General features: G+C 53.0%; 1 protein-coding gene and 1 long non-coding RNA gene across 11 annotated transcripts; one reads left to right on the top strand and one right to left on the bottom strand.

The window, feature by feature from the left end:
* The first annotated feature begins 2,314 nt into the window (after positions 1-2,314).
* On the top strand, positions 2,315-22,325 carry KDM8 (lysine demethylase 8). 10 transcript variants are annotated; one of them, XR_013411609.1, is made up of 8 exons: positions 2,315-2,463; positions 8,848-9,376; positions 12,362-12,528; positions 13,664-13,796; positions 14,722-14,766; positions 17,767-18,403; positions 19,181-19,273; positions 19,353-20,567. XR_013411609.1 is itself a non-coding variant. In XM_077985698.1 (8 exons), the coding sequence occupies exons 2-8, from the start codon at positions 8,879-8,881 to the stop codon at positions 19,515-19,517; spliced, it is 1,251 nt and encodes a 416-aa protein (XP_077841824.1). In that variant the 5' UTR covers positions 2,315-3,547; positions 8,263-8,878; the 3' UTR covers positions 19,518-22,325. The 10 variants fall into 10 exon arrangements, 8 of the variants coding, with proteins under 8 accessions (XP_077841824.1, XP_014981313.3, XP_077841826.1 ...); XM_077985698.1 differs by having other exon boundaries at positions 2,315-3,547; positions 8,263-9,376; positions 17,767-17,916; positions 19,353-22,325; XM_015125827.3 differs by having other exon boundaries at positions 17,767-17,916; positions 19,353-22,325.
* Positions 12,092-17,156, bottom strand: LOC144337953 (uncharacterized). Its single transcript, XR_013411617.1, has 2 exons — positions 15,728-17,156; positions 12,092-13,826 (listed from the first exon to the last, which is right to left on the bottom strand). It is a non-coding gene; the product is annotated as an uncharacterized LOC144337953 (long non-coding RNA).
* Positions 22,326-24,000: the final 1,675 nt, after the last annotated feature.

Here is a 24,000-nt window from a genome sequence, read left to right on the forward strand (position 1 = left end):
GTCGGATAAAGAAAAAGGAGTATTAACCTTGGCTATGGCTTCAGCTCCACCTACCTTTTTAAGAGGAAATTGTTGGGCAGGTCAGGGAGGGCTAGCTGCATAACAAAACTGTAAGCCGGACCAGTTGTGAGGAGGGGATGTGATAAAAGGATTATAGGGTGGGGGAGCGGAGGCTGAGGAAGAACTGGGACCTGACTCGGCCAGGCAAGGAACAGCCTGGGGAGGAGAGGTCAGATGGGTCTGTAGAAAAGGAAGATTCAAAAGACTCAGCGCTTGGGGTGGAGACTGAAGGAACATACAGGAGAGAAAGAAGAAAGATTTGGGATGAGTCACACTGGAAGCAGAGACTAGGGAGGGACCAATGTGTAAAAGAATGCCTGGACAGCAGGCACCTCAGACCTATTTGCCCATTTTTTGACAAAAATCATCCAGGTCTTGTAAAATGGAGAAATCAAAAGTGTCATTTTTCTGGCTATTTAGAACCATTATAGAGCTTGTATTGGGGCCAAGCAGTGTTGCAGAAGAAAATAAGACGCTTGGTTTTAGGTCAGGTGAGAGTTGAAGAGGTTTTAAGTTTTTAAGAACATAGGCTAAAGGAGAAGATGGGGGAATGGAGGGCAAAAGGTTGCCCATAGTGAAGGAGATAAGTTGAAAGAGAAAGGTAGAGACACGGAGAAGGGGGTGGGTGAGCAGCCCTGGGCTGCAATGTGGGTGAACAGCCAAAGCAGGTGTCCCCGCAATTGACTTGCCACCAAGGGAATGTGGGTGAATGACCAAGGCAGGCGTCCCCACGGTGATCAGACACGAATGGAGTGTGGGTGAATAATCAGGCAGGCGTCCCCGCAGTGATTAAACACCAAGGGAAGACTGTCTTCCCGAGTCCGTGATCGGAGCCGGAGTTTTGGGTCCATGGATAGAATGTGTCTCCTTTGCCTTTACTAGAGAGGAAAAAGAACTGGAATCGGAAGGACAGGGAGATTGAAGGGTAGCAAGAAAGGCTGGAGAAGAGAGTGAAATTGGTGAGATGTTCCTTGGACTGGTTGGTCTGAGGACCTGAGGTCGTAGGTGGATCTCCTCACAGAGGAGAGGACGGGGGACCAGTCTCCCGAAGGAGTCCTTCTGACCCGAGTCTTCGGCACCAAATTTCACACATGTCCGTGTGAAGAGACCACCAAACAGGCTTTGTGTGAGCAATAAGGCTGTTTATTTCACCTGCGTGCAGGTGGACTGAGTACAAAAAGAGAGTCAGTGAAAGGAGATGGGGTGGGGCCATTTTATAGGATTTGGATAGGTAATGGAAAATTATAGTCAAAGGGGGTAGTTCTCTGGCCGGCAGGGGTGGGGGTCACAAGGTGCTCAGTGGGGGAGCTTCTGAGCCAGCAGAAGGAATTTCACGAGGTAATGTCATCAGTTAAGACAGGAACAGGTCATTTTCACTTCTTTTGTGATTCTTTAGTTACTTCAGACCATCTGGATGTATACACGCAGGCTTGGGCTCAGAGGACTGACAGTTTCCCTTTTCACTTGGTTCTCATCTTCTCTTGTGTTCCGCCATGTCAGACGTGCCTTTCACCTTCCACCATGATTGTGAGGCCTCCCCAGCCATGTGGAACTGTGAATCCATTAAACCCCTTTTTCTTTGTAAATTGCCCAGTTTCAGGTATGTCTTTGTATCAGCAGCGTGAAAGTGGATTAACATACTCCCTCAAATAGGGACGATCATGATCATTACAATAGCTACAATCTTAATATTTTTAAAGCACAGTACCTAGAATCCACTAATCTATGAACTGATCTTGAGCAAGCCTGTTTCCTACTCAGACCCCAAGCTCAGTATGAACATAACTTTCCATGCCTCTGTGCAATGCTGCAAAAGGCGGAGCCCATAGGAGAGTGTGCTCAAAACACAAAGTCCCAGTGACCCCGCACCACTCGACATCAAAGCAAACGTGGCAGGAGTGTGTCCTCTGGCCACTTGCCTTCTCACTCGAACAGACTGTGGATGTAGCACTTGCTCGTGGGTAATTGTGGATCTGACTTTCCAAAAGTACAAGTATGTGGCCACTTTAATCACTGAGCTTCAGTTTCGCTCTCTGTAAAATAGGGAGAACTAATAATCCTAGCTGCAGGGATTAAATGGTGGATGCAAACAGCCTTGTACGAAGTTGTTATCTGTGCAGAAGAAAAAGCGGGTGTCACTGGCATGGAAGGACCCGGAGGATACAGCCCAGCCTTTCTCTGTCTTGTCCATCCCCTGGTCTTTTAAACGCGAGTGGGGCGGGGCCACGGCATCGATCACTCGGCACTCCTCTAGGCACTGCGTCGTGATCAGACGAGCGGTGAGCGATCGATACTCCTATGCTAGCGTCTGACTCCTGGGGGGAGACAGCCGCGTCGTCGGACCAAAAGCAACGAGTAGTCGCCAGCCCAAAGGCGACTCGACACCGTCCCAGCTGAAGAGAGGTTAGTCTGAGCAACTCGAGAGCGGAGTCAGCTCCAGTTCCTCAGAAGTGGAGAGGCCGGGTTCAGAGGCATAGACCGCGCAGGCGTCATGTGAAGCAGCCAAGCCCGGCCTCGCGCGTGCGCCTTGGAAAGCCCGAGGCTTGCTCGAGTCGGCGCATGCGCTCTGAGCCGGCCTGCGCTGCTGGAGCGAGGGAAAGGCTCTGCGCGTGCGTAGTGCTCGTCTTCTGGCAGTGGTTTGGCGCATGCGTGAGGGCAGGCCCTTAAGGCCGGCTGCTGTGCGCTTTCGCGGTTCTAGGCGTCTAGTCGGTGTAGCCCTAGTGCGCCTGCGCGGATTGTATGCTCTGGTGTGTGTGTGTCCGCTGGTTTTGGGCAATCAGCCGCTGCCTCTGGGCTGCAAGGCCGGCTGGGAACGATTCAGCCGTCAGGTCCCAGATAAGAGCCGCGAGAAATGTAGCTCCGGGAAAGGCGCTGAGGAGGAAAGGGGGTCTGAGGCCTCGGGGGGCTCAAGGCTAATGCGGGGTACGTGGGACCCTGTAGGGCCTGGGTGTGTGGCTGCCCTAAGGAAAGGTGCTTGTAGCTCGGTAAGACTTAACGATGGGCATCGGTGCGTTTCCCAGCAACGGTAAGAATCGCCGTGCTCGGGAGGACACGGGAGCAAGCCCGGGGTCAGGAGGTGCGCGGGCGTTGGGGCCACACGGATGACCCAAACACAAGACTGTGTGCCCCTTCGTGAGCCAAAGGGATCCTTGTGCCATGAATAAAGCTCTCTGGAAAATTCCAAACTTCTCTGGGAAGTTTTACAAAGCTCTTGTTTTTGCACAAGTTTTGTGGAATACTGCCATAATAACATTGAAGAGATTAGATAACTGGATTGCCTGTTCCAAGAAAGCCCGATGTAGGCTGACCTGTCCTGGAAGCCCCCTTTGAGAGGCTTTCTCATGACCAGCATGGTGCTCGCAGAGTGCCCACCCTGAGACCCTCTGCAAATCACAGTGAGGCTCTCGGAGAGGCCGTTCCACCCAGCCACCTTAAAGAATACTCAGGGAGGTGCTTTAGAGGAGTGGATGTTTAAAAATAATTTAAGGCAGGGCGCGGTGGCTCATGCCTGTAATCCCAACCCTTTGGGAGGCCGAGACAGGCCGGTCACTTCAGGTCAGGAGTTCACGAGACCAGCCTAGCCAACATGGCGCAACCCCGTCTCCACTAAAAATACAAAAATTAACTGAGTGTGGTGGTGCACACCTGTAATCCCAGCTACTCGGGCGGCCGAGGCAGGAGAATTGCTTGAACCTAGGAAGCAGAGGTTGCAGTGAGCCGAGATTGGGGCACTGCATTCCAGCCAGGGTGAGAGGGGACTCCGTCTCAAAAAAAATAAAAATAATTTGAAAGAATCCTGGGATGGCAGGGCAGTGGTTTCCAAGAGGGATATATCCCGTAACCTACCAGGAACCCACTTTGCTAGTGTGCATAGTGAATTCTGTCTGGATGCTGAATTTATAAAGTCCAGGCCCGAGTCTTCAGACTGTTATATACAGGCTATACGTGGCTCCTTTTTGTTTAATACGGCCAACAAGAAGCCTTTTATAAGATTCATCTTAGTCTTGTTTATAAATCCAGGAGAAAAACCACTCTAAGAGGTTAGGACATGACAGCCTATATTCTGACCTTTGCAAGGTCATTTCATACACCAGCAGACAAGACTTTAAGGAGCATTTAGGGGCTGAATCAAGTCCACTCAAAAGCTGTTTTGTGCAACCCACGCTTGATCTTCCCCCGAAAGCCGTTCCAGGTGATGAGGCCAGTTCACAAACCAGGACATAAGACCACTCAAGCTGTTTCTATACCTGATCCCCCAGCCCCCCGCCAAAAAAAAAAAAAAAGCCCTCCCTGGGCCGGGCATGCTGGCTCACGCCTGTAATCTGAACTTTGGGAGGCTGAGCCAGGCAGATCACCTGAGGTCAGGAGTTCAAGACCAGCCTGGGCAACATGGTGAAATCCCGTCGCCACTAAAAATAGAAAAATTAGCTGGGTGTGGTGGCAGGCGCCTGTAATCCCAGCTACTCAGGAGGCTGAGGCAGGGGAATCACTTGAACTCGGGAGGCAGAGGTTGCAGTGAGCCGAGATGGCACCATTGCACTCCAGCCTAGGTGACAGAGTGAGACTCTGTCTTTAAAAAAAAAAAAAAAAAAATGCCTTCTCCAATCAACAAGAGGTCTTTGAAGGCCAATACCTGTTGAGCTCTGGGAGACTGACTTGTAAAGTGAAGATACGAGGCCACTCAGGCTTTTTCATATGGCCCACATTTGGGTTATGGTAGGTGTGAGTTTGCCTGGAATAACACCAGTTTTTTACTGATGCAGACATAAATATTAATAGCATCTTGGTCTGGATGACCCACATACACCTGGCCACTAGAAGGCTATCTGTACGACTCCCAATAAACCCTTTTACGTGGAGCTCTTGAAGGCCAGTGTGTGGCACCACTCTCAAAGACTGCTTCACACATCTTTTTTCTTCTTGCAGATAACTGGCAAGTCACACATCTTATTCTCGACTCCCTTCTTTGGAAGCCTGTTTAGCCTTTTGTGTGTGTGTTCTTTTTTTTTTTTTTTTTTTTTTTTTTTGGGAGGGACGGAGTCTTGCTCTGTCACCCAGGCTGGAGTGCAGTGGCTAGATCTCGGCTCACCCCAACCTCTGCCTCCCGGGTTGAAGTAATTCTCCTACCTCAGCCTCCCGAGTAGCTGGGATTACAGGCGTGCACCAGCATGCCGGCTAATGTTTGTATTTTTAGTAGAGATGGGGTTTCACCATGTTGGCCAGGCTGGTCTGGAGCTCCTGACCTCAGATGATCCACCCTCCTTGGCCTCCCAAAGTGCTAGGATGACAGGCGTGAGCCACTGCACCTGGCCTTAATATTTAAGACTTTGTAAACAGCAATTCAATAAGGAGTTCTGGGAAGCCAATCAATAAAGCCAGGCCATAAGGCTACTCTGGCTGGTCCTTTCCTCTAGAAAATTGCTTGATACAACAAGAAGCCTTTTTATCAGACCAGTATGTGGGGAATGTCGGAAAGCTGATGAGCCTGGACCTGAGGCCATTCAGAAAGGCAGTGACCTGAGGCCCGCACCTGACCTTCCCAGGAGGCGCGTCTCAAGTGGTTGGTGGTATAAAGGCTGCTTCTCACAGCCCATGAGGCCAGCGACCCTGGAAGATTGTTTTACACAGCTAACAAGAGAGTGTTTCCCCAGCCAGACCAAGACTCCTTCTGTAACGCCTTTTTGCATGGCTAACAGGAGCCAATGTGTCTGCTCCCTGCAGGGGTAGATGGACACAACAAAGAACACTTTCCTGTCACTATGAAGAAACCAGATCGCTTTGTAAAACTAAGACAAAATCTGACTTCACTGGGTCCTCAGACAAGCCCCCATCTATAGAAAGGCCAGTTTTTAAAACAAGTTACAAGGGCCGGGCATGGTGGCTCACACCTGTAATCCCAGCACTTTGGGAGGCTGAGGTGGGCGGGTCACTTGTGGTCAGGAGTTCGAGACCAGCCTGGCCAACATGGCGAAACCCCATCTCTACTAAAAATACGAAAATTAGCCAGGCGTGGTGGCAGTCGTGCCTGTGGTCCCAGCTCCTCAGAGGCTGAGGCAGGAGAATCACTTGAACCTGGGAGGCGGAGATTGCAGTGAGCTGAGATCGCATCACCGCACTCCAGACTGGGTGACAGAGCAAGACTCCATCTCAAAAAACCGTTTTGGAAAACTGTTTCCTGTACCAGGAGGTGGCTGTTTGATATGGCAACTACATAAAAGGCCAAATTATGAGAGGTTTGGGGAAGTCTATGCAACCAGGCAGCAGACTCATACGGCCAGAATGCCACTTCACCATGCTGCCAACGTAAGGCCTTGTAGGAAGCTATAGTTTTATTTTATTTTTTGAAACAGGGTCTCACTCGGTCGCCCAGACGGGAGTGCAGAGGCACAAACACGGTTCACTTGTAGCCTTAAACTCCTGAGCTCAAGCAGTCTTCCTGCTTCAGTCTCCAGAGTAGCTGGGGCTACAGGTGTGTGCCACCACAGCCAGCTAACTAAAATTTTTAATGTTTTTTAGAGACAGGTTCTCGAATTCTTGGGCTCAAGCAGTCCTCCTGTTTCAGACTCCCAAGTAGCTGGGATTATAGGTGCCCCGCTGGAGGGTAGTGTATAATATCAATCTTGAGGCCTTTGGGGAGGCCAGCAATCTGAAAAGTCATTTTGAAAACAAACTCATACAGCCATCCTGAACCTCTGTCTCTGGAACACCATTATGTATTGTCAACATAAGTACCTCTGAAGGCCTTTTGATAAGGCCATTCATGGAAGAACTCTGCATTAAAGAATAATAATAAGGCTATTTCATGTGGCCAAGAGGAGATTGTTTTGTACAGCCAACTCGCAGTATTAGGAAGCCATCTTTCCCAGGACGAGGCTGTGTCCATTGGCCTTCAACATGAGGTCTCCAAGGCCAAGTTGCAAAGTAGCAGATAGGCTGCCTTAGGAGGCAGTTTATGAAGACCAAATGTGAGGCCATCCTGGGAGGCCAGGTGACAAAGCAGCACACGGGGCCACTGGGCAAACCTGGCTACAAAGCCACACACGTGAGGCCACCTTGAGAAGCTGGCTTTGTAAGGCTGATAGGCGCCCTGTGAGGGGCCATTTTATAAGGTCACTCTGAAACACCAGTTTATAAAGCCCGTAGTCTGCATTGCAGGGAACAGGTTTATAGCCCATTTGAAACCCTCTGGGAGGCCGTTTTCTAAGGTCGTCAAGAGACACGTTTACAAAGCTGGTGCGTAGAGCCCCAGTGGAAGCCAGTTTTATAGTAAGGCAATAAATGGTCTCCTGGGAGGCCTTTCCACCAGCCTTTATGAGAAGCCAGGATATGAGGCCCCTGAGGTCTTTTGGATGCTCAAGATGAGACTTCTCCATGTTGCTCTATAAGATTTATAGAAGACACACGGGATGAGGCCAGGGATGGGCCCATGTGGTGTCTTGTGCTGGCCTAGTGGATAAGTCCAGGCTGGAAATTGGACTGTGAAACTCTCCAAGAAGGCTGTGAATGAGGCCAGCACAAGCATTTTAGGAGGTTAGAGATAGAACCCACCCTGGCAGGCTGGGGCTCTCTGAGGCCTACCACACCCTGAGCTTGCTAGGAAGAATGTTCATTGTGAACCAAGGACGGAAATGAACTCATTGTGAGCTCAGCCCTGTGGATACAAAGTCCAAAGAGCTCACCCTTGAGGGCAATGAGTGTTCTAGGCAGACACTGCCACTTACTCTGTAGATTTGGACAAATTGCTAAACCTCTGAAATCTCAGTTTATTCATCTGTAAAACTCCCATCGTAGGACTGCAAGGGACATGTTAATATATATCAAGCATGCAGCATTGACATGGCACACAGGAGAGGGTGCTGAGATCGGCCGGAATTTAAGCCCTGCTTCTGCACAAATGATTGACCGTCGGCCTCGGGGCAAGTCACTTCATTTTTGTTTTTTTTTAATTTGAGACAGGATCTTGCTCTATCACCCAGGCTGGTGTCATGATCTCAGCTTACTGCAACCTTTGCCTCCAGGCTTAAGTGATCCTGCCACCTTCAGCCTCCCGAGTACCTGGGACCACAGGCATGTACCGCCATGCCCAGCAAATTTTTGTATTTTCTGTAGAGATGGGGTCTTGCCATGTTGGCCAGGCTGGTCTTGAACTCCTGAGCTCAAGCGATCCAATTGCCTTGGCCTCCCAAAGTGCTGGGATTACAGGCATGAGCCACCATACCAGCGTCCTTGAATACTTTTCAAAGTCTGGCACTCCCGAGTGCCTGCCATGAGGCAGACGCTGCTTTTAGGCTCTGGGGAAACGTAGAGGAATGAGCTACATTCTTGCCCTGGTGGGGCTGGCAGTGCAGTGGTGGATAGACACACATGTAAGCCTGTGTTTTCATACATCCTGACAAGTGCTGTAAGAGAAGCTCAAGGGCTGCAGGAACACAGCACACTGCTGGAGAATCTTGGTAGGCCTCACATAGGGGTATTTAAGATGGGCCTTCAAGGTTGAGTAGGAGTTTGCCAGGCAGCAGAGGGGTATGGGAGGCCTTGCAGACAAGGACAATACACGTTCCTTTCTGAACATTTATCCAGTGCTCACTGAGTACCAGGTGTTGCGACAGGCCCTGAAGATACAGCGGTGACCCCAGACAGATGGGGGCCCTCCCCTCCAGAGCTTCTGCCCAGCAGAGAAAACCACTGTTGAAAAATCCTCACAGATGAGATGCGGGAAACTGCGGGAATGCACAGGGGATCAGGTCTGTCCTGGTGTCTGACACTTGCTTCTCTCCACCTCCCCAGGCACGTGTCTGACTGAGCTGGCGGTGGCCTGATGGCTGGAGACCCCCACTGCCCCGCAGAGCCCCTGGCCAGAGAAGGCACTCTTTGGGAGGCCCTCAGGGCACTCCTGCCGCACACTAAAGAAGACCTGAAGTTGGACCTCGGGGAGAAAGTGGAGAGGAGCATGGTGACGTTGTTGCAGCGAGCCACTGAGTTCTTCTACGAGGGCAGGAGGGACGAGTGTCTGCAGACCAGCGAGGTGATCCTGGACTACTCCTGGGAGAAGCTCAACACGGGCACGTGGCGGGACGTAGACAAAGATTGGCGCCGGGTCTACGCCATCGGCTGCCTCCTGAAAGCCCTGTGTCTGTGCCAGGCACCTGAGGATGCCACCACTGTGGCCACGGCCCTGCGGGTCTGTGACATGGGCCTGCTGATGGGGACAGCCATCCTGGGGGACATTCTCCTTAAAGTCGCCGCCATCCTCCAGACACACCTCCCTGGAAAGAGGCCTGCCCACGGCTCCACCCCGGAGCAGCCCTGCACAAAGGTATGTGGGGGCGATTGCCGCAAGCACACTAGCCATCCAGCAATTCTGTTCTTCTAGAAATTCCGAGTCATCTCTCCCCCGGGATGGGGACTCGTGGCCTGCAACCCCTCTGATGGAAAATAGCATCTCCATTGATTCTGAATTTCTGTTTGTTTTTCGAAGTAGGCTCCCGTTCTGTCGCCCAGGCTGGAGTGCAGTAGTGCGATCTCGGCTCACTGCAGCCTCCACTTCTTGGGCTCAAGCAATCCTTCTGCCTCAGCCTTGTTAGTAGCTGGAACTATGGCAGCATGGCAGCACACCCAGCTAATTGTTTTAGTTTTTTATTTATTTTTCATTTTTTGCAGCGATAGGGTCTCATTATGTTTCTCAGGTTAATCTGGAACTCCTGGCCTAAAGCAATCCCCCTGCCGTGGCCCCCCGAAGCACTGAGATTACAGGTGTGAGCCACTGTGCTCAGCCCTCATTGATTTTTGAAATGGAACAGCTCCATTCATTTTCTCAAAAAAAAAAAAAAAGAAAGCTTTTTCCTTTTTTTTTCCTTTTTCTTTTTTTTTTTTTGCAAAGGCAGTGCCCTTTCAGCAAAGAGGCAACAGAGAAGCTTCGTGGCTCCTGAGAACAGCTTACAGCGATTGTCTGGGTGAGAGCTGCAGCCAGCGGCGGCCCGTTTCTTTCAGCTTCTTCTTGGTGCTGAAGTCTCACCCAGCGAGGCGATACCTCCGGCTGCTGCTGTCTCTCTGCTCCTGGGTTTGGATGAGATACTGCAACTAGCTGATGTCTGTTTTGGGGATCAATCTCTCCCACCTCTTGGGTCTATATGCCTGTTCCAAAGAGCACCCCCAGGAACAGAGCACGGTTTACTCTGAAGGCTTCAGGTCCTGGTGCCCACACACAGGCCTCACTTACAACACCCCCAAGCAAGTCACTTAACCTCCTTTGAGCCTCGGTTTCCTTGTCTGTAGAGTGGCCGATAACTGACCCACAGAAAGAAATGACTAAGACTGTACTAGACACACAGTAGTGGAATTATGGGATGTTTCTGACATTTTTCTAAATGCTATGTTTTCAGAATTTCCTACAATGCATATTATTATTATTATTGTTGTTATTTTTGAGACGGAGTCTCACTCTGTTGCCCAGGCTGGAGTGCAGTGGCACAATCTCAGCTCACTGCAACCTCCGCCTCCCAGGTTCAAGCGATTCTCCTGTCTCAGTCACCTAAGTAGCTGGGATTATAGGCGCCCACCACCATACCTGACACTTTTTGTATTTTTAATAGAGACAGGGTTTCACCGTGTTGGCTAGGCTTGTCTGGACCTCAGGTGATCCACCCACCTCAGCCTCCTAAAGTGCTGGGATTGCAGGGATGAGCCACAAATTATTTTTGTGTAAGAAAAATGCAAGTGATTGACACTAAACACACATGCATGTAACCAAAATAAAAGAAAATCCAATAAAGGGAGAAGAAACATTTTCAACAAATATGTCAGATAATGAATATCTCTATTATGTAAGGAATGGTACAAATCAATAGGGAAAAATTCTTGAGCCCCAGGAGGTAGAAGTCCAGGAACCTGAACAGACTGTTCACAAGAAGGAAATAGATCTGTTAAACAAATGTGCAGGAAAATGTTCAGCCTCACCTCTGGTTAAAAAAATGAGAGAGAGAGATGCAAATAGCAAAACAGCATGTCATCTTTGGCTCTTAAGTTAGCAAACAAGGCTTCATATGATACCCGGTGTTGCCAAGGGCACCATGTGGCCAAGGGCATGGTGTGTGGGTTACTCTTTATTTTGTTTCTTTTTTTTGCAGACAGGGTCTTGCCCAGTCACCCAAGCTGGAGTGCAGTGGCACAATCATAGCCCTCTGCAGGCCAGGCGTGGTGGCTCACGCCTATAATCTCAGCACTTTGGGAGGCCGAGGCTGGCAGATCACCTGAGGTCAGGAGTTCGAGACCAGCCTGGCCAACATGGTGAAACTTCATCTCTACTAAAAATACAAAAATTTGCCAGGCGTTCTGGCACACGCCTGTAATCCCAGCTACTCTGGAGGCTGAGGCAGGAGAATTGCTTGAACCCCTGAGCGGAGGTCGTAGTGAGCCGAGATCGTGCCACTGCACTCCAGCCTGGGCAACAGAGCAAGACTCAGTCTCAAAAAAAAAAAAAAAAAAAAAAACATAGCTCACTGCAGCCTTGACCTCCTAGGCTTCGGTGATTTCTCCCACTTCAGCTTCCTGAATGGCTGGGACTACAGGCGTGCACCACCATGCCCGGCTTTTTAAATTTTTTCTAGAGATAGAGGTTTCTGTGTTGCCCAGGCTGGTTTCAAACTCCCGGGCTCAAGCAGTCCTCCCACCTTGGTCTCCCAAAGTGCTGGGATTACAGGTATGAGCCACTGTGGCTGGCCATTTCCAGCAGGTTCACACCTGTGGACACTGAGGCTCTCAAGCAGCAAGTCACTTACTCAGGTCACCCAGTTGGGAGATGGTTAAGTAAATGATAGTGCAGCCACTCCTAAGAAACTGCAAGGACTGGGTGGCCACGTGGAAACTGCCTTTGATAAATGATTGGAGGGGAGAGGCAGGGCTGCTGCTTTATCGTTGCTGTTACCCCCAGTGGGTCAGAGATATTGTGTGTGTGTGTGTGTGTGTGTGTGTGTGTGTGTGTTTAAGATGGGAGAAGAACATGCAGGAATGAGAAGACCTTAAGATGTTGAAGTTGGAGATAGTAAGTTTTCCTTTATTGTAGAATTTCTGTGAAAGCAGTTTATAATGAAACAAACATTTTTAATGTTAAGAAGAAAAGCACCTTGATCTCATGAGGAGCAAATAGTAATAGCATCACTAATAAAAACAAACGTTGTCTATTATTGTTACTGGTACTCTTGACAGCTGAGCTCTCCTACCCCAACACAGGTTCCTGGTGGGATGCCTCCAATGTCGACTTCCTGAGGTGCTTGCTAATTTGTTCTGTTTTGATTTTAAACAGAAAGCAAAGACGGACTATGGTTCGATTCCAGATGTGAACTTAGAAAGAACAGTCCCCCGGCTGCACCGTCCGTCCCTCCAGCATTTCAGGGAGCAGTTTTTGGTTCCAGGGAGGCCCGTGATCCTGAAAGGCGTGGCTGACCACTGGCCGTGCATGCAGAAGTGGAGGTGGGTGGTCACTGAGGGAGGTGAGGTCCCTCTTCCCATTTTAGCGTTCCCCGGGGCTCCCTGAATTCCTCCCCTGACCATCCCCAGAGGAATGCAGCCTTGTAGATGCTTCACTAGCAGCCCTTGACTGATCGCCAAGGGGTTAAAAAAGAATGAAAAGGAAGGTGCTCTGAATTTATACCGCAGGTGATGGGATTCTTACCTTCTACCTTCCTCGCCCTAAGCGGTTTTTTAATGAGTCCCTAAGTGGCAGTCCTAGGATGTGTCTGTTATGCAGTTTTTGCAGGATCCCAGCAATTTCAGCCCATCTCAGGGCCCTGAGGCTAAGCACAGAAATAACCCAAGAGACAGCCCCTCTCTCTCTGAGGGATTCTGTGGTCTCTTGTGTTTGTTTCTAGTCTTTTGTCAGATTCATGATGGAGAGATCAGATCAGGCAGCGGGAGCGTGGCTGTCACGCGGAGGCTCTGCGTGAGTTTGGAAATAAGGAGGCATCTCTCCAGGAAGGTAGATGGAGTCGGCCTGTTCTGTGGTTTAGCGGAGCGAATGGTACCCGCTGAGACATGTAGAGGACTTCCATTGCAGGAGCTCTCCTCACAGCAAGCCTTCAATGAAGCATTTTACTGTGTACCTGGCACTAGGACAGGTGTTGTCATCACCCCCATTCTGTAAATGGGGATCAAGGACTCAGAGAGGTTCAGTAACCTCCACAGATCCCCTGGCCTGTACCTGATGAGGCCTGGAATCAGTCCCAGGCTAGAGGGCAGAGCCCAGGGGACTTCCCTTCAGCACCCGCCGCGCTGCCCACTATTTGTTCAAAGGCTTCTCAGCTGAGTGACAAAATGAGCAAAGAAGGAAGTGAGGAGACTGCTGGCAAGCAGGGAACCAGAGCAGCCCAGCCACCCAGACTTACTGGCCCTATCTGCAGAGCTCTGCAGCACTGCGTAGGAGCTGCACAGCCTTGAGCAGGCCCCGCCTCTCCGTGCCCCTTTCCTCATCAGTGAAGCTGGGGATGACAGTCCTCGTCTCTGCACATGAGATTTTCCGAGGATGAAAGGGGACCACATGCAAAGCACACTTAGTACTATGCCCCAAAAATATTAGCAGTGATGACGCCAATGTGTGTCTTTCTGCTAGTCTGGAGTATATCCAAGGGATCGCTGGCTGCCGAACCGTCCCGGTGGAAGTTGGTTCGAGGTACACAGACGAAGAATGGTCCCAGACACTCATGACGGTCAACGAGTTCATCAGCAAATACATCGTGAATGAGGTACATCATGGGGACTGCTTTCCCCTAATACTTGGAAGGGAGAGAGCATAGAACATTTAGGCAAATAACCCTCCGTGTGTTGCCGTGGGAGGTTTTGGAGGAGCCAGTCCCTAAGTCTGTGGTCAGAGGGATGACCACAGCGAGGAAGGCAGGCTGCTCGGCCAGCAGACATGAGGGATTCATGTCAGGTCCTTGTTAATGGGCAGGGGAGTATAATTCAGTGGGTTCCAAAAGTTGGACAGCTAAGTCAAGAGTATGTGTATTTAAAATTTTAATAGCGGCCAGGCGTGGTGGCTCACCCCTGTAATCCCAGCACTTTGGGAGGCTGAGGCAGGCGGATGGCTTGAGTACAGGAGTTCAAGACCAGCGTGGGAAACACAGTGAAACTCTGTCTCTATAAAAAATATAAAAATCAGCTGGATGTAGTGGTGCGTGCCTGTAATCCCAGCTACTGAAGAGGCTAAGGTGGGCAAATTGCTTGAGCCTGGGAGGCAGAGGTTACAGTGAGTCAAGATCAGGTCACTGCATTCCAGCTTGGACAACAGAAGCAGGCCCTGTCAAAATTAGGACAGGACAGGACAGGATAGGACAGCTTATTTTTCCCAAAAGTTAATCACTTATACTTTCACCAGCAATTAACACAAGTGTCCGTTTTCTTACATCTTTGCCTGCACTGTTTGTTGCCATTTTATGAAAATGCTTGCCAATCAGATGGGAGATCAGTGCTTTACAAACTGGGTACCCCAGTGCTGGAGAGGTTCTTTGAAGCTGCCCCAGGGCCTCTAAGTGTTGGAGAGGACCACTCAGGATGGAGTGGAAGGGTGGCGGGGCTGGGGCTGGGCCAGCTGGACAGCAGCAGCAGGAGGGCATCTGTCACGACTAACTGGGCTTTCTGTGTCGCCTCTGGTTTTCCCCGGTGGATTAGCCGAGGGACGTCGGCTACCTTGCTCAGCACCAGCTCTTTGACCAGGTAAGTCTGAGGCCACACTCCTCTGTCCGTCACCTTCTCACCTTCCCCTCTCCTCCCCTCCTGGGCTCAGTGCGGCTGGAGTAGTGGGTGTGAGTAGGAGGGAGGCAGCAGGTGAGGCTGGGAAGTCGACAAGACATGGGTGACAAGGAGCCATTTTCCTAAAGTGACAGGAAACACTGGGGGTCGCCAGTGCTCCGAGGATTGCAGGAGCGCTGTTCAGAGATGAAGGGAGCAGCTGTCGGACCGGGTGGCTGGCTGGGCTGTTGCTGTGGTGCAAGGAGAGGTGATGCTGGCAGGTGGAGCAGTTCAAGATAGGTGTGAACCGCCGGACCCAGGACATGGGCGGATGTGTGGGTGTGGGAGGGAAGATCAGGGAAGACGCCCAGATTCAGGACCCCAAAACACTAAATAGATGGAGCTGGGGTGCCCAGGAGGGACCTGGCTGTGGTGTCTGCCCGGAGTGCCCAGGGAGGCAGCACTTGGCAAGATTCAAGAATAGGGCCAGGCGCATGGGGTCAGGGCCACAGCCAGGGGTGGGCTGGGGTCGCACCTCTGCAGCCTTTGCAGTGGGGCCCTGGGATGCTGCTCAGCTGCTGTATCTACTGCTGAGGCCAGGGCTGCCTGACTCTATCTTGATGGGGCACCCAAGGACAGTAGGTTCTGTGCCAGGAGCCTTCATGCCGACAATAAAGGAGGCTGGCAGTTTCTCTTCCCCAAGCCTCCCTATTAGGACTTGTGCATGCTGCCTCCTCTCCATGTCACTTGCTCAGTGAGGGAAAGGGGGATTCTAATTGATCGGGTCCCTACTGTGTGATCCTGAGACCCGCCTTTCCCCGGACCCCAGTCATCCTGGGGGCATGGCCTCAGTGTGGGCCGGGGACCCTGGAAGCCACCCCCGACCCCAGTCATCCTGGGGGCATGGCCTCAGTGTGGGCCGGGGACCCTGGAAGCCACACTTTACCTTGGCTCCCTGTCCTGGAGCAGCTGTTTCATACTTTGTAGAACAGGAGGAGGTATATTTAGGAGTAGAAGGTCAAGTTCACAGTGACTTTCAAGATGAACCAGGACTTGAAAGACGTTTCGGGTAACGGAGGGCCGCCTGGGTGTTTACCTTGGGTCCCAGAGCTGAGTGTCCACCATGCTGTGAGAGGACTCTGGAGAAGTCCCAGCAGCCCATGCCCAGGTGTTGTCATGCCGTGTGGCAAGGACAGTGTTCTAGAACCTTCTCTACCTAAAGGATGCTCAGGGGCTCCTACCAAATTCTTGTCCCAGAACCTCTTACTGACTTTTCTCCCAGGGACCCCGTGTTCTAGAAGATTTTGGCCATCAGTTTAAGCCTGCCTCAATTATCAGTCCCATCTCAGGAGTGCTGATTCCCTTGGGGTCTGTGCGTCCTTGGCCAATGATTCCGATGACATGATCTGGTCAGCCAATCACCTTTCAGATATCCTGATGATGTCATCAGGGACCAATCATAGTTTCTGCTCAGATTCCACAGGGCCAGTTCTGGTCAGAAGCAGCAGTGTGGGGTGTTACCTTTGGGAGGAACCCCCAGCAGCCCTGGGAGGGACCTCAGCTTGCGAACTTGTACTTCAGTCCTAAGCAGCAGGCGCGGCTGCGTTTCTGCACAGCTGATTTGAGACAGGCTCTTAAAGGTCTGAATAGCAGTGTCTGGGACCAAGCTCCCTGCGGGGAGAACATTCCAGCTTTTCCCGGTACACACTGGTTTCTGAGCCAGCAGCCTGAAGTTACCGTCACTGCTCCTGAAGGAATGGTAGTGTCCACCAGCAGGTGCCTTCAGGCTGGGGAGCAGTGACTCTAAAAAGACCTGTGTCCCCTGGTAACCCTGTTTTCATGCCTCTCAAGCTTGAAAAATGTCGCCGGGTCCAACCAGGGTCCTGTGAAGAACCCTTGGGATCTTGGTGGCCTGGGGGGTGTGGGCTGGTGGCCTGCTCTGGTGGGTTCAACCCCAGAGGTAACTGAGGTGCCTGCTAAGGGTCTGGACAGGAAGTGGACTTAAAGTGGTGTGTTTTCACTCTGAGACCCTAGCTTTGTCTAAAGGAGGCCAGGGCCGTGTGCAGTGGCTTACACCTGTAGTCCCAGCACTTTGGGAGGCCAAGCAGGACTAGCCTGGACAACATAGCAAGACCCCATCTCTACAAAAATAAAATTAGCCGGGCACAGTGGCATGCTTCTGTGGTCCCAGCAACTCGGGAGGCTGAGGCAGGAGGATCACTTAAACCCTGCAGGTTGAGGCTACAGTGAGCTGTGATGGCACCACTGCACTCCAGACTGGGTGACAGAACAAGACTGTCTTTGAAAAAAAAAAATTACAATAAATAAAGGAGCCCAGGCCACCGCAGCCCTGCCCCACCATGAACATCCGAGATCGCCTGACGTGTGGCATATGACTCTGTCGGAGGCCATGGGGAGCCACCCCACCCTTACTGCATCATATAAAGCTCAGAGCACAGACCCAGGCCCACACCTGTCTTTCTCATCAGGCAGTTTCAATGCCCAGTCTGTTGCTGCCAGGTATGGCAATAGATCCTCTGTGCCCACCCTGGCTTTTAAAACTAGGAAGGCGAGGGCCGGGTGCGGTGGCTCACGCCTATAATCCCAGCACTTTGGGAGGCCGAGGTGGGTGGATCACTTAAGTCTAGGAGTTTGAGACCAGCCTATGCAACATGGCGAAACCGTCTCTACAAAAGTAAAAATAAAAAAAAAAAAAATTAGCCAGGCGTGGTGCATGCTTGTAGTCCCAGCTACTAGGGAGGCTGAGGTGGGAGGATCACTTGAGCCCAGGAGGCAGAGGCTGCAGCGAGCTGAGATCACACCACAGCACTCCAGCCTGAGAAACAGCCAGACCCTGTCTCAAACACACACACACACACACACACACAATGGATATAGGTGTGTGTCTCTGATTCATCGTTGGCCTCTGGGCTGTGGTGTCCCCGGCCGGATCCCCACCTCTCGTGTCTGCTCTGCCGCCCACAGATCCCGGAGTTGAAGCAGGACATCAGCATCCCCGACTACTGCAGCCTGGGTGATGGGGAGGAGGAGGAGATCACCATCAATGCCTGGTTTGGTCCCCAGGGAACCATCTCCCCCCTACATCAGGATCCCCAGCAGAACTTCCTAGTCCAGGTTGGAGCTGCAACTGGAATAGTGGCCTCCTATCTCCTCCTGGCCCAGGCACCTGGCCGGCCACATTCTCTGCCTTTGAACACCGGGCTCTTAAAAAGAAACAAGAAGCACTGAAGGGGATGAGGACAAATAGAAAACAAACCCACAGACGGCGCCAGGCCCGGCAAGGCCTCTCCAGTTGGCTGCTTCCAGAAGCGGCTGTCCTCCTGCGTGGGCCCCTCCCAACATCCCTCACAGGGGAACCCTCGGGAGAGGGAGCGAGTGCTGGCGTGGCTGCCTGGTGCCTCTGCCCCTCCCCCGCCTGCCACTCATCTGATCCAGACCAGCTTCTTCCAAACAGGAGGCAGCAGGGGCGGGGGAGGAGTTTTCTCAGTCACTGGGAGGTTTTTTCCTGAGACCCAGGCAGAGGAGCAGATGGGTTTGCTACAAGGGGAGGCACCTCTGTCTACTGCTGTAAGACCACCTTGGTTTTCACAGGCAAAGAGAGGTTAGTAAAGGAGAACATTCTCCTACCCCGGCAGACCAGTCCAGAGAGGCGGCTCAGGAGTGGGCTAAGAGCCGGGCTTCGGGAGCCAGCCTGCCCGGCGCGGACAGCAGCCCTGCCACACCTCAGCTATGTGAGCTTGGGCAGCTCATTTAATCTCTCTGTGCCTCAGTTTCCTCACCTGCAAAATGGGAGTGAAGATAAACCACCTCAGAGAGGATTAAATCAGTTAACACACGTAAAGCACTTAAGTGGTGCCTGGCACAGACAAGTGCCTAATAATGGTGGGCTCCAAAATGTATTTGGAAGAAAAACATACCTTTAGGCCAAGTTTGGTGGTTCACACCTATAATCCCAGCACTTTGGGAGGCTGAGTCAGGAGGATCACTTGAGGCCAGGAGTTCAAGACCAGCCTGGGTAACGTAGTGAAACCCAATCTCTACCAAAAATAAAAATACAAAAATCAGCTGGGTGTGGTGGGGCACACCTGTAGTCCCAACTACTGGGGAGGCTGGGGCAGGAGGATCTCTGGAGGGAGGAGGTCGAGACTGCAGTGAGCCATGATCGCACCATGGCACTCCAGCCTGGATGACTGAGACCCAGTCTCTAAAAATTAAAACAGTAAGAAAAACATACACGTGGAACTGTAAGCATGTGTGGAAGGGAAGGGCAGGCTGGGCCCAGGGAGCAGCAGCATGTGGAAGGGGACAGAGGCCAGGGTGGGCGTGGGGCAGCAGCGGAGTGAGGCCACCAGCTGACGGTCAGGGTCTCTCTTCCCAGGTGATGGGGAGGAAGTACATCCGGCTGTATTCCCCGCAGGAGTCGGGGGCTCTGTACCCTCATGACACGCACCTTCTCCATAACACGAGCCAGGTGGGCACTGGGGGTCCGGGGTGACGTTGCAGGTTCTCCCCACTGCCCCGGAGATGATGACGTCCTTTGCTTTCTTCAGGTCGACGTGGAGAATCCTGACCTCGAGAAGTTCCCCGAGTTTGCCAAGGCCCCATTCCTGTCCTGCATCCTGTCTCCTGGAGAGATCCTGTTCATACCCGTGAAACACTGGCATTACGTGCGGGCTCTGGATTTGAGCTTCTCGGTCAGCTTCTGGTGGTCGTAGCCAGGCTAGGGGCTGAAAGGGCCGGACATGCAGACAGCACTCATCTGTTCACTGTGCCCCACCTGGTGCTGGGTCCTGGAATCAATAGAGATAAGCGGGACTGAACCTGTGTCCTGAAGAACCTTCACTGCCCAGTGGCAGCCCTGGGGGGCTGAGCTTCAGCACTGGGCGGGCACAGAGCGGGGGCTGCCCAGGAAGGAGCACACTCCAGGCCGGGGGTGCATGACAGAGGAAGGTGGGGAGAGCCCAGGAGGACCCTGCAGGCAGACAGCCTGCTTGGGGACGCCGGCATCAGAAAGCCTAACGTGTTTGGGAAACGGATGGGTCACACGGGCAGGGGTGAAACGTGGGCTCTGAGATTGGCTATTCGACCCAGACCCGGCCGCGCTGTGTACCTGCTGCGTGACTTGGCCAGGATCCCCCGCTTCGTTGTGCCCACGTGGAAAAGAGGGCAAGGCCAGTCCTCACTGCAGAGGGCCGAGGAGGCAGTGCCGAGCCCCTGCTGCTGCATGAACCTTAGCCGCTGCCACTGATCCCAATTACTCTGATCCTTCTGCCCTTCCTTCCCTTAACTGGGCCTGCTGGACGCCACAGCCTGAATACTGGAGAGAGCTGGGCATTGCCCAGGTCACAGGAGAGAGTCCATAGGGGCCTGCTCAGGAGCCCAGACCCCTGCTGGGCAGTGGGAGCTTTCTGTCATCCTTGTGGCTAAAGGATAACCTACCTGCTGCAGTGAAGTGCAAAGGTCTTGCTGGATGACTTTGCACCCGCACTCATCCAGGAGCAGGCTCCCAAGTGAAGAAACCACTGAACCATCACCAGCCCCTGGAAGCCTCCCTCTAGCCACCTTCTAGTCACCATCCCCCAGAAGTAATGACTCTCAAACCGGTGGAAGGTTTGAGGCCGGGGGGACACCCAGGCTCCGTGCTTTCTGTAATTGTGTCTTGTTTGTGTGCACGCAGGTTTGTTTTATGTTTTGGCCATTAACACTTTCCCCAGCCCTCTGTTTTTTGTTTTTTAAACTAAATAGAGATGAGATCTTGCTATGTTGCCCAGGCTGGTCTTGAACTCCTGAGCTTAAGCGATCCTCTCACCTTGGCCTACCAAAGTGCTGGGGTTACAGGTATGAGCCACCATGCCAGCCTGGGCTTCTTTCTTCCCCCCTTCCAAGACAGGCCTGGGGAAAAGAGCCCCGGGGGTTCAGCTGCCATCCTGCCAGCACCTTGACCACTGGCTCAGCTGCTTGGCTTTTAGCTAAAAATCAAGCCGCCTCTGGTTGGCCAGGGGGTAGCTACCCTGGGGTAACTAGAAGGGGGATGGGAAGGTGGCCACGGGCAGCTGGGACTCTAGTTCCTGATGCCCTCTGTACCCAGGCCAAGGAATTTGACCTTTATTGGGTAGGTGCTGGGGTTCTCGGCCTTTGAGCAGACACCAGCAGCATCTGCACTCTCGAAAGCTGGCTGTTGGCAGGGAGAGGCCGTGGCACTTAACTCATCCTGGGAGTGGCTGCTGAGGGGCCGTGGGTGTGCCAGGGACTGACACACACAACAGCTATCTGGAAGTGGAGTCCACTTGGCTCCGTGGGCAGCTGCTTGCAAGGACATTGTTTATTCCCTGCCATTGTTAATAGTCAATTACCTAATCTTTCATAGGAAGAATTTACACCAGATGTCAACACCCCTGAAAGTAGGGAGGCATAAAACAGGGACGCCCCATGACTAGGTTCACCATTAGTGAGGAGCGGTGGCTCCCGGCCCGCATGTGTAACTCACACCCCTTCCCCAGCGGAAGGACAGGCGGGTTGTGGCCTCAGCTCCCAGTGGCCCAGCCGCTCCATCCGCTCCAGCTGGCAGGCCCCATGGCCCATCTGTAGCGTAGTGTGACAGAAAGCTGGGCACGGGAGGCCACGTTCAGTAACGTATGGTATCCTGGCCAGGAGGCTTCCAGCAAATGTCCCTTGTCAGATGAGGAACGGGAAAAGGGGAAATGGCCCTGCCCTGTGGGTGAGGTTCCAGCGTTCCTACGAATCCCAGTCTGAGGGTGACTTCAGCCCTCTGAGGAAGGTGGACTCTGAAGCCAGCTTGGAACCCAAGCGCCGAACAGTTGGTCACAGACCAAGGAGAGGCACGTGCACGAGCCCCTGCCTGAGATGTGGCCACAGCAGTCAGGACACTGATACTGCCATCACAGACACAGGACACAGCTAGCAGGCCTGTCACTGACCAGATGAGGCCCCTGCCCTCATGGTATTTTAACATAATGGCGTCAGGCTGGGGTGCGGGGGGGGGAAATAAGGACATGGGAATACAAGAAGACAGTGTCACGCCGTGATTAGTGCCATGAAAGCAACAGAGCAGGGTGACAGGGTGGAAAATGGCAGCCAGGGATGGACTGGTGGGGCCAGAGTTTTTTGATAGTTGACATTTGAAGAGCAAGAGCTTGACTAGGAATCCAGAATCGGCCATGAGACTTGAGGCCCAGCTCGTGACAGCAGGTACAGCAGCCCTGAGACAGGAAAGCCCCAGTCTGGGGACAGGGGAGGTAGGAGTCAGGGCGGCTGGGGCAGCGATGGGGGATGGTAGGAAGGGGGATATCAAGGCCATGGGGCCTGGGGGACCAGCAGGGGAAGGCACTGGGGGGCTCAGCCTGGGAGGGACAGGTCTGCAGCTGCTGTGCAGACAAGCGCCTACAAGGGGACCCTGGGAAGCAGGCCAGTCCGTAATTCCTGAGTGATAAGGTCGGGGCACCGGCGGGGGAGCATGGCAGTGAAAGAGAAGGCTGGCGGGGTAATAAAGGCTTTGAATGCCAGGCCAGTGTCTGGAACTCACAAGGGTTTTGGGTGAGTGCCAGTGTGTTGTGGGATGTTCACATCAGTGTCATCATGGAGGTGTTGGAGGCAGGAGAGACGAGCAGCAGGGGGGCCGGTGTCCCCAATGGTGAAGTGCCCAGAGGCTTCCGGAGTCCCCAGCCAGGACTGACTCGAGCACAGAGAATGAACGCCCAGAACCACGGGACAACTGGGTCAGTCATGAGCTGCCCTGGCCCCTCCTGAAGGCGGTATTTGCTGGTTGGCTTTTTGCCTCCTGGCGTCCATCTTCCCTTCTTCCAGAACGGCACACTGATTGCACTCTGGAGAATGACCTCTGCCCCAGGGACGCGGTCCTGGAAGGTCTGTACAGTCCTCCCTGGACTGGCACCTTGAGGGCACGTCGGGAGGAGCGTAGACAGGCTGGAGCTGACCCCCTGTGGCAGCAGCACCCACTGTCACAGAATTGTCTTGACATCCATGACCCTTATTCCAAGGTCTGCCATTCTAGACTGGTCTTGCCTTCCTGTCCTTTCTGCAAGCCACCTCATACGTTTCCAAAAAAACCCCTGTTCTGGTGAGGCCAGCTGGGGCTGGCACTGGCTGAACACACTGGGCTTACCAATGGGCGTGTCTGTGCCCACTGACGAAGGGCTGGACTGGGTCCCCGGCTGCCTCACTGATGGGAAGGTGGGCTTGAGGGCTCAGGAGCCCAGACTTGGTTCTGGGAGGGTGAGCCTCCCACCAGCAGGGGTCATTGGTTCACTGAGCCTGGGATACCTGCTCTACCCTGGGTTTATGGAGGTGAACAAAGGGGGACGTTCCTGCCTGCAGCGGGGGAGGCGAGCCACCAATTCAGTGTCCAGGTTCACTCCCCGCTGCCTCTGAGGCTATTGAAGATGCAATCACACCTTCAATTTGCTTAGGGAAAGGTCCCTGCTCCCTCAGCCACGTGGCCTGAGAGGGACGGCCCCACCCCTGTCTTCGGGGTGGGTGTGATTTTCCAATGCCAGTCGGATCATCCTGTCCCCACCTCGCAGGTGTCCGTGTGGGAGCTATGGGCCATGAGGATGCTTGCAAGGGTGTGGGAGCCAAGTGAGAGCCTCCCTCTTCCTCCCGATCCCGGGCATGATGTGTGAGGCCCAGAGCATGGCAGCTATTTTGCTACCATGAAGAAAGCTGGATTTCTGGGAAACCACCTCGTAGGCCCCAAGCATGCAGCCAGCCCAGTGAATATGCAGTAGACACAGAAATATGGCTGTGTGGTGACCTCGCTGGAGCCCCTAGACCAGGCCTCTTAAGTCCCCTGTGGCCAAGTCCTTCCTTGTTTCAGCCAGTCTGAGTTGGCTTTTCTCAGACTGAAGCATCCTGACTGATGCTGGGGTTCAAGAGAGGCATGAAGATGGGGACTTAACAAGTATGAGGAGGGAGGAAGCGCAGGGAGCGAGGGGCTGACCAGTGCCAAAGGGCGACCGGGTGCTAGCCAGGAAACAAAGCCGGACACCAGAGGGGAGGGTGCGCAGGCCCAGGGCGCTCTGTGCAGAGGCTCCCGAGCTGACGAAGGAAGCACTGCACCCTGAGCAGTGGGTGGGGGGAGGCGGTGACGGACGAGCAGGGGCCTCACCAGGGGCCACAGCCCTGCTGCAGCAGTGGGGGCGTCCAGGGGTCTTCCACAGG

This window comes from Macaca mulatta, chromosome 20 (assembly GCF_049350105.2).
Source record: "Macaca mulatta isolate MMU2019108-1 chromosome 20, T2T-MMU8v2.0, whole genome shotgun sequence".
NCBI lineage: Eukaryota > Metazoa > Chordata > Mammalia > Primates > Cercopithecidae > Macaca > Macaca mulatta.

Excerpts from the sequence above, each read along its gene's own strand:
- KDM8 (XM_077985698.1), top strand. The coding sequence starts at position 8,879 with ATGGCTGGAGACCCCCACTGCCCCGCAGAGCCCCTGGCCAGAGAAGGC. Across the intron at positions 12,529-13,663 it reads CCGTGCATGCAGAAGTGGAG|TCTGGAGTATATCCAAGGGA; the intron begins GTGGGTGGTCAC and ends TCTTTCTGCTAG. Across the intron at positions 17,917-19,180 it reads AGCAGAACTTCCTAGTCCAG|GTGATGGGGAGGAAGTACAT; the intron begins GTTGGAGCTGCA and ends CTCTCTTCCCAG.